This window comes from Maniola hyperantus, chromosome 1 (genome assembly GCF_902806685.2).
Source record: "Maniola hyperantus chromosome 1, iAphHyp1.2, whole genome shotgun sequence".
NCBI classification, from domain to species: domain Eukaryota; kingdom Metazoa; phylum Arthropoda; class Insecta; order Lepidoptera; family Nymphalidae; genus Maniola; species Maniola hyperantus.
Window position 1 is genome coordinate 13,457,906 of NC_048536.1, and position 10,682 is coordinate 13,468,587.

General features: G+C 35.4%; 1 protein-coding gene across 1 annotated transcript; it reads left to right on the forward strand.

The window, feature by feature from the left end:
• Nucleotides 1-2,316: 2,316 nt before the first annotated feature.
• On the forward strand, nt 2,317-10,471 carry Oli (Olig family). Its single transcript, XM_034983510.2, has 4 exons — nt 2,317-2,680; nt 3,885-3,981; nt 4,527-4,666; nt 4,944-10,471. Exons 1-4 carry the CDS (start codon nt 2,481-2,483, stop codon nt 5,086-5,088), a joined length of 582 nt encoding a protein of 193 aa, XP_034839401.1. The 5' UTR covers nt 2,317-2,480; the 3' UTR covers nt 5,089-10,471.
• The last annotated feature ends 211 nt before the right edge of the window (nt 10,472-10,682 follow it).

The following is a 10,682-nucleotide window of genomic DNA, read 5'->3' on the forward strand; positions in this document are numbered from 1 at the left end:
GATTTCTTTGTTTTCATTTTGTCAGGAACTGCAGCCCTGAAATCGTCTTTATTGTGTGGAAACTCAACTCTATAGAATAAATGAAATCTAGATCTATGTGTAGGTAACTCTACTATAGTACCTACCTATTTACCTATAAGTTGTAGGTCTGTATCTACAAATCCAGAATCGACAGTTTTAAGAGTGTTTCCAATAATCAAACTATTAGATAGAAGAATCCGTTGAGGACTTCCATCCTCCATCTCCGATCCATATCGCCAGATCCTCACCTTTAGATATATGTATAACAGCTAACCGGATGATACAACTTTTCCAATAAAAAAGAGAGTGTAAATTCACAGTAATTGACGAGTTATGCAAAATTATCAGCCCCTATCCCGAAGATGTTCTCATACTGTAGGTAATTAATAAAATTGTGAACCAAGAGTTTTAGCTATTAAATATGAAAATGGATTTGGAATCAAATCCATTTCAATAGTTTCAGCGAACTGCGCGAACAGGAAAACATACAAAAAAATACTGTTTTGGGCTCTCTATCGACAATAAAGCTTCTTCCTGGCTTCCCCTGATAAAAAAATCAAAATAATAACTATATCTATATGTACAGAAACCATCCCGCAATTTTATTAGGGTAAGCGCGAACTTTGTAAGCTCATGAATATTACAATAGTAGGTAGGAACATACCATTACGCGAGATAGATCTAAATGCAACTTCTGTTTCATAATTGCAAACAGAATGTAATGTCACTGAATAATTATTGTACTCTCAGAATAAATACCTGATTGTACTCGTATCTACGACAGATAGTAAACTACCCGACCTACCACAGACAGTAATATAAGGAAAAGTAAAGTAGGTACCCATTGCAGTTTTAGTAGGTATAGGTGAGGTATAGGTACTGTACGATACGACTGTACTGAGGTTGGTGGTACTCAGTCTTATATAAATTTTAGTAAACAACAACAGCACTCAACGCTTCACACTTTACAGATAATTTTAGAATTGGTATCTTTGAAAACTTATCAAACTTTCCTTCCGAGTGGTTCGCCGACGCGATCGCGGTGTGGAAATCCCTGAAACAACAAAGCGTAAAGCCAGTATGGATGATTGAATATTATGAGGCCTATATGCATTTAACCCACTTACGAAACTGCAGAATAAATTAAATCAAAACAAGATATAACGGCTGCATGATTCGGTCTGAAATACCGATAATTGATTTGTTTTCATTTGTCTTCCTTCAACTAAGAAATGCTCTAAGCTTTACTTTGTTTTTTCAAATAAATACCTACCTACCTAACTTCGTAACCTTTTAAAACTAGTATAAGTATTATAGACATGCGCTTGACTGCAATAACAGCAATAATAATTAATTATTACTTAGTATAGGCAGCTAGTAGGTGATAATGCAGTCTAGGTGAAGCGCAACTGCAGAAGTGCCTTTCATTCTTCTTTTAGAAGTCCCAATATAACTAGAGGGGAAAACGGAAGCCGGAAGGGAATTCCGTATTGTAGAAGTGCGTATGCGCAATGGTTTAAATCCTTAGGTCTCAGGTTGCCATCCGTCGCCTTGGGACCTCATATATCTAACTACCTATAAATGTTGGCAATGGGAATAGTAATACGAGTTAGTCTTTGAGTTAAAAGACTAGGGTTTCGGTAAGAATATCGCAGTTTGCCGACTCGATAGGTAATCCAGTAAAGGAAAAGTAGTTTAATATAGAAATGCCTTCGGAAGAAAAATCAGAAGATATTTTTCGCTGCATATTTTCAACTATATACTCTACTAAATAATTATAGGTACCTACCTAATATGATTACTGCTTTATGGACATAATGAGTATATAAGTATTATGGCTGTACGGAAGAAAATTTTATGCTTAGAGTTAAAGCCTACTCGCTACTCGTTAGTGCATTTGTAACAAAAGACTACACTAATAAATAGTTGGAATAGTGTTAGACTTTGTAACAAAAGTCTAAACTAATAAATAGTTGGATTTAGGAGGTAATCACCGGAACTACTTAACGATAAATTCCTATATTATTCCCGAGTGCATTGTGATTGGTCATTACGCAAACGAAGTCGCGGGATAAAGCTAGTACTATAGGTGTATATAAAGGCCTACCAATGTTTTAAATAAATATAGGTATGAAATTGAATATTAATTGTACAAGCATCATGACTACAATACTCAGAACAATAGACGCACCGATTCGATGGGTACGACAATATAAATCACATTCGCATCCCGAACAATGCCGGAGATCAGAGGGGTGCGCGCCCCAGCTGCGTGCCCTGATCGATCCGCGGACCGCCTCGACTTCTCGCCGCACAGCTTCACAGTCTGTCAACGCCGTTCCAAATTCAAACGTCCGTCAATACTCCTGCCAGTATTATGTGTTTTTAAATTATCATAGACAACTTTTTTTATCAAATAAAACCTGAACCTTTTTAGTGTTATGTGCTAGTTTTTTATAATGGAGGGGCGGAGGTCTTGGGAAGGAGTGCCTCTGGGCGAGTCGCACTCTCCTCCGCAGTCGGTGCCGGGGAGACGGACGCCGCTGGGTGCTGTCGGCCTCGGCGGCTTCTACATGCAAGGAGGCCAGCCTCCGCCTCCGCAACATTGCTATCCCACTGACGAAAACCAGCCGGAACCAGGAACGAGCTATGGTCAAAGGTTAGTTATCCTACTTTGTATAGGTATAGATATGTATTGCTACCGTCCAAAACATATGTTTTATTTACCATTCATTTACGCATGCGTCAAATGCGCAAGAAGGTATACATATAAACTATGATGTACAATGTATGTTATGTTAGGTATATTGTATATGAAAATAAGATGAATTACTTAATTCTTCAATCCTCAAGTTACTGTTGAAACAATATAAAGAAGTAAAGTACATGAACTACGATCTCCTGTGCCATGAAATATCCCAGTCTGTCTCCCGATATACAATAAGTAGGTACTTAGTTGTTAAGATAACAACAATAACATTAGAAAAATCTGCTAATTTAGATTTTTCTGTTATTGTTGCTATCCTACTTTGTATTAAAAAAGTTAAAACGAAACAAGATAACATAAGTAAGAAATGGAGAAATATTACTCCACGAAAGTTACTAAGTAGGTGGTTACAGAAAGACAACTTTTCTAAGAGATTTTCGCATACAGTATTATAAATTTCGTAGGTAACTCCCGCAGTTATGTTACTCTACCCCACAGAACACCATCTATCTCTGTGCTCTACCCTCATACTAACTAGTAACTACACTAAAATATAAGTCGAATAGCTGCCCTAAATACTTATCTATGACCCTAGTGATCGTTAGTAGATGTGACATACGGCAAAGTACAACCCCGTTCAATGCACTCCATTCAGTACGAGAAGCACTTGTTACGCTTCCCTTCACTGGAGCCGCCTGTATATAATCCCGCGGGGGTTAGAAATCGCTAATACAGTTAGTACATAGCATTCAACGACCTCCTGGCGTAGTGGTGTATGGAAGTTTTTTTCTTGCTTGTCTACTTGAGAATTTATAATCTCTAAATTGGCTCAGGCTACATCTAGTGAAAAGTTTCGGCCGAGGGTAGTTACCATCTATACCAGGACGAGGACTTATAGAAAACGATTAGAAATATAAGTTTGTTAAACTGGAAGCTTTTCCAGGCTTAACACGCTTCTATCACAGACTGCATCGTCACTTACCATCAAGTGAGTTCACCGTCATGCGCTATCTTGTCTTCGAATTTAAAAAATCTGACTTACCTACTACCTCTTGTCATATTTAATTCGCACTGCTTATTCCACTAGTCCTGTATTTACAGTATTAGTTAAATAAAGCCGGAATGAAAAGTTAAATAAAATATCTTTATTTTTCAGACCAATCGGAGATGGGAAATCGAAACAGAAAATGCGACAAGGTAAAAATGTACGACTGAACATAAACGCACGAGAACGAAGAAGAATGCACGATTTAGTAAGTACCTACCAATGTGCAATATAATTGGCTAATAATCCTCCAAAACAGAGAAATGTATGGTATAAGGTGCAGCATGCGATGATAATATGCACCTCCCGCCCTCTTGCATACATTCAGAAAAGCAAGCATCCAACATCAAACGAGCAATACGTACCAAACAAATTACAATACCACACAAATCTTCTAGTTAGGTGCAACTTACCTGAGCTGACTTCTGCAAGTTTTACTCTAGAGTTTAGACTCTTATGCAATACATAAATTTCGGTATAATAAAACACGGTATTTTTTAAATCATCTAACGCTGATATTTTGAAAAAGCTTTGTAGGTATACGAACAAAGCCCGAAATTAAATAACACTTTTTCGTAGACACGGGGCATCAGCATAGAAGAAAAAGACTTCTTCTAATAAGCTGCTATAATTATTGCAGAAGCAATAAAAGCAAATTGCTCGTGACCGTCATCTAGATTGTGGCTCACTTGACATTTTCATCCCTCCTGACTCTCTTTCTTTGTCTTATCTTATTTTATTTATCAATTTCAGAACGACGCCTTAGATGAACTACGGAGCGTGATACCATACGCCCATTCACCTTCTGTGAGGAAACTTTCCAAAATAGCAACACTGCTTTTAGCCAAAAACTACATCCTTATGCAGGCCAGCGCACTTGAGGAACTGAGGAGGTAAGATCACAAACGCCTACATAAAAAATTGGTTTTTTCGCATTTACCTTCTATAGTCTACGAAACTCAAAATCTCAAAATCGTAAATTCAAATCTTACCCATATTAATTATGTCGTAGTTTCTATACTCAGTCCGAACTCCTAGCAAACTTTACGCTTACGCTTACGAATAAATTTATGTTTTAGTTTTAAGTTTTTTTTACAAAATAAATAAAACAAAAATAAATAAACAAATATAGTTCTCCATAATTTGTTTCCTTATCTCCCTAATTTCCAGGTTAGTAGCGTACTTACAAGGCACGGCGACAGCCGCCGGAATAGTGCCGCCTCCAGGGTTCGACCTGGCCGGTTTACCAGCTGCTGCGAAGCTCCTGCAGCCGCCCACTGCGGGACCGCCCGCCCCGCCAGACCCTCCGTCTTGAGATCCGATCGTTAAGAGTGAACCGTAGAAATAACCAATTAAACCCTGGACAAACACAAAGCGTGACGACAGCAATGCGATAGAACGTCACACTAATTACGTAAAAAATTCAAAATTTAAATTATTTTATTTCATGTAGGCCAACTTGTGGCATATTGGCTCGACTTGAAAAAGATTTTACTAAAAAGAAAGCTCAGCAAGAAGAAACTCAGCAGGGCCAGACAGTCCGAACCAGTGCAGTGATAAATTCACTAAACAAAATTGAAAACCCTTTATGTTTGAATAAAAAACTTATCTATCTAGCAGTTAAATAAGTATTTTACGTTTTTCTAATAAGTAAAATAAGAAAATTCAAATCGTTAATTGAGGTTGAGGAGGCTATGGGAAAACAGAACTTTCGTACAGATATTACATAACATGGAATATTATCTTGATTTAAATATTTTTCGGAAGTTTTTTTAAGTTTTTTGAAATCTACGCATGCATTGTGAACTTCTTCATGATTATGATTCTTTGTAGACACTCGACACGCTGGTTCCATCCACGTTAGATGGAACCAGCGTTGGTACTAACCTGGTACAAAAAGACATGATTAATCTTATATTTCGTTAAACACCCCGAAAAAATATGCTTATGATTAGTACCTAACCAGTTACGAAACTACGTATTTTTAATCTTATTCCGTTACGATTTACAAACCCGGATAAAATATTCTTAATTAATAACTAGTTACGAAAAGACGAGATATACTTAAATCTTATTTCTTAGCTCTTTACGAAACATTGGTTACCAACGTGGGCAGAATCGACACTGTCGTCTCGCATTTTGTTTGCCCAATCCTTAAACCTTATGTACTAAGTCAATACTTGAAAATTCATAAATATTAAGATAACTAGGTAGATTTGTATAAAGAGTAGGAATTACAGAATTATACGATTATTTTGAATTTCTACTATGTATAATTATATTAAAATTATTAATTATACCTGCCATAACTCGTCAATTCAATGTCTATTAGATTTTAGAATACTATATGTAATAGGTACCTAATTAGGTATGAGGTATTATTTATAAATAATATTTAGACTTTAGTTGTTTTGTCAAACAAAAATCTTTTTAGTTTTAAACATTTACTAGATAGTAGGTAGGTACCTAGTCGTACTTTGGTACAGAAGCAGAAAATATATTTCAAGGCACATTCGCGCAGAGATGGATTCGCGTATTTTCTAAAATATTTCAAAGTACCTACCTACCTACTGCACTGACTACTGTTCCTTATCTCCATTATGTAATGTACCTAATTAGTATAATTATTTGTGTGAAGCAAAAAGGAAAAGATCAATTGTTTACACAGACTCGAAGCGAATCGAAACGAAAATTTTACATACATTGGGTGTCAATATGATGACGTCTGCCTCTACAACGTAAGGTACACGAAACAACTAAGAAAAATGCTCGCTTTTTCTTTTCAGTAGGTAAGTATAAATTGCATGGGTGCATTATGTTGTACAGATGAAGATCAAGTATGTGTATTATAAATTGGAACTTCGATTCGCTTTGACTCTACAAGTATGTCAATATAATATGAATTGACCCATAAAGTTTGCTTTGAAACAAGTGTTTGTAATTATTGTAAAGTTACAAAAGACGCGCCTCTAACTCTGCAGCAATGTGCCGGAAATATATTTTGCATCTGTGATTAATGCAGGGGCATTGTTTTTGTACTAAGATTTATTTCTTTTTCTACTCATTTAAAATTCTTAAATGATTATTATATTATATGAATGAAAAATTAAAACAAACGAGTGAAAAAAATGACTGTCGACAAATGTTCTGTTTTCAAATTAGACCTAAAATTAAAAAAAGTAATATAAGCGGCCAGTGTTACGAAAAAATACATTAATTCTTCCTTTTTTGTGTTCCGCTAATTCTACCGGGCACGGCGCGGCGTGTGTAGGTACTTACATATTATATTAACTAAATGTAGCTGAAGAATAAAAATAATATGAGGTTTCACCTTTTGTATGTTTATGTTATTTATAATAATAAGTTGTTGTTCGAACATTGTTCGAATGAACATTAGATAAGCAAGGGTAAAGTGCTCATATTTTATTTATATTAATTATTATTAAAATAATGAAAGTAATCTAAGTAGGTACTTACTTTTAGTACCTAATGAACGGTTATACTAATATGTGAACGTATTTAAACTCATATTTGTATAATTTATTACGGAAAATTAGGTATTAATTACTTAGGTATATTCAAACCAAATGGTAGGTATTATTAGAGAACATTTGGAAAACTTGTAAATCGCTCTACCTGCTGCAGGAGAAAATCTTTATTTATAATTATTTTATTAACTTGAGAAAAATATAAAACCTACCTATTCAAATTATTGTCTGAACTTTCTTCGTTAGGGCGCTTGTACACTCATCCGTATTCGGTTCGTATCCGTGATTCTTCGAAGTGGCCGTCATACAAATACGTACATTCGATTCGTATTTTTTTCATGGATCCGTAAAATCACGGGGTCATCAAATGGGTGCACAAACGCCTTAAGTGATGCAGCTGTCGTAATTTCCGTAATATACTGCACTGCATAATAACTAGGTATACCTTTATGAAAAACGGGCATGGAATATCGACGTATGTAGTCCGTCACTGTGGAATGTGGTCATATTAAAGGAATATCTCTTAGTTTTCGGTGTGAACTGTGAACCTAAAATATGTTGTAGCTGGCATAGTTGTTTGAAAGCTAAGCTACACAAAGTAAGGAGTACAAATTGAAGCGCGTTCTATACGCATCATAGGTATACGCGCATGCAACGCTTTTCAATTTAAAGGCAATTCCCGTGTTGAAAATTGCAATAACAATTTCGAAATCTGTATGTTACAACGTGCAGCATGCAATATTCACCGCCCACCCTCCCACGATAAAGAACTAGGAGAGGCAAGCAATACACAGTTGACAGTACACACCACCAACACACAACATCATGAAAATCTTCTGGAACACACACTCAACGTACCTTCGACACCGGAACGTGCTCAGGAGATGCACACTTAACTCCACAATGCACAATAATTATTACGAAGTGTAGTTGTTATTGAGTTGCATTTTTACCCGACTACGGCAAAGCCAAAAGAGTCTATGTAGGTTTATATGGATGCTCCGGTATCGGAGTGAACCGTACGTGGACGTTTCAGTACGCTTAGTATAAGATTTTATGTCTCGCCAACGTTGATTGTATTTGAGAGTCGAAACACAAAAACGTCAAAGCAAAATGGATCGTAAGGTCCTTGAATTTAAGTCAAAAATTCAATAGCACTGATTTTAATTTCGCAACGTTTCCGCTTGAAGCGCTAGCTGTAAATGTATGGACGAACTTGAGCTTTAAAACTAGGAATTTAAGGTCCGTTTTTCTTCAATACTGAAGTATTTCGATGCTCGAATACTATCAACGTTGCGATACGTAAAATCTTGTAGTAAGCCTACAGAAGATTTGTGTGGTGTTGTGTGTTGATGGTTTGTATTGACCCAGCCCCTGCACTAACCCGGTGCAGGGGAACGCGGGTGACGCTTCATACCCGATTACCATCTTGACCTGTCGCGAACTATAGGTACCACGGAGTACCATACAGATTTGTCTGTTTTAGCGGATTAGAACGAATTAAGCTTGTGATACCTTATATTATCATCACAAAGTAACACCTGCTTCTATCCAACATATTAAGTAGGTATGTGGAGTCGTTTTACAAGCTCTTCAAAACTTTAAGAACTGTAATTTAAGAATTTATCTCTGAAAAGAGGTAACTGTGAATGCATGTGCCAAATGTTTGTACTAGTAGGTATATTTACTATTTATTAAGATTGAATTCGTATAATTTTATGTACCTATTAACTTTTTTTTTAAATATATACCTGCACTTTTATATTACGTAGGTACTTACTTGCGTATCTAATCATTAGGTATATTCAGTAACCTTTATACTTATTTCAGACACCCCCGGACACTTAATAAAGTGAATAGATATTTTAATCATTTATTGACAAGGACAGCGCTATACGTAAATCAAGCGGGACAAGGACACCGCTTTACATAATATGTACTCTTCGGGTGTGGGGTCGAGTGGGTGTCGCTTCTTTACGTAGTACACAATAGTTAGTACTTATGTATTCTTCGTTTCAGATCTTAATTAATTATTTTATTTATAATAATATAGGTACATAATATTATTATTATACCTAATATGATAAGAGTCAGTTTGATATAATTAAGAGGCAGGTAAGTGGATTAATGCTGTGGTTTTCACCTTTTGACACTAAGTTACAAATATTAATTTCGAAGGAAACTTTTACATTTTGTAAATATTCATATTATTTTAGACAAGTTCTATCAAGCTCAAGTTCTAGCTACAACATTTCTAAAAGTTATGAAAATTGGAGTAGGTAGGATTTACGGAGAGAAAAACGTTATTGCTTTTTGTATGAAAATTTACGACTATCCTCTTAAATACCTGTAGAATATTATACATATATAGATTGACACCCTGTATATAGAATACAATCTTTTCGAAATAAATATGTAGGTAATACATGACTATGTATATATTTTGTTGTGTGGAGAAAATGAGTAAAGAAAATAAAATTCGACGAATTATAATAATTACTGCCTGATGCCCGCGACTTCGTCCGCGTGGAATCAGGTTTTATGAAAATCCCGTGGGAACTCTTTGATTTTCCGGGATAAAAATATTTCCGGGATATATAGCCTATGTCACTCTCCAGGTCTTTATCTATACCTACCCATGCAAAAAATCACGTTAATTCGTTGCACCGTTGCAACCTGATTGAAGGACAAACCAACAAACAAACACACTTTCGCATTTATAATAAGGGTACCTACCTACTGATAATGTGCGCGAACTAAAAATACGAAAGCCTATTTTCCTCTATCTACCCAACTGTCATTTGGAAATCACTGAAATTACGGTTTGCACGGAAAAAATATTTTTGTATTTATGTCTGAATATTTTAATAATAATTTCTAGTTCGGACGTCACAACATGACGGAAACTTTTTCCTATTGGTAGTTCGGACGCATTATAAGTAGGTACAGCTAAGTATTCTTCCTACCTTCCTTACATTACCTTTAGGTAGGTACATAGGCAACTTACACAACGTCTGTTTATCTAGGTTTATCCATCTAGGTATGTCTTTTGATAAAAATAAAATAGTTAGAACATTATTTCTTATAAGCCAAAGTAAATTGTGATTGTTATTAGCAATAACCTGTATTGATAAAATATTATGATTATATGCAATTATTTATAGTAGGTACCTAATATTGTGACTAAAAAATAAATAAGTATAGAGTAAAGTATGGATTTTTCAATATTTTTAATTTCAGCTCCTAAATCTGTGATAATAGCTATATGTACTACCTAAGTAATATTATAAAGAAAGTGCTAATCTTGTGAGTTTGTAGTTAGACAGAGGCTTTATAATAATTAATATTTTGTATAACCCGTGGAAGTTGGAACAGGCCGCCAGTATTTTATACTTGAACTAGGTTTAAAGGGTTCAAAAGT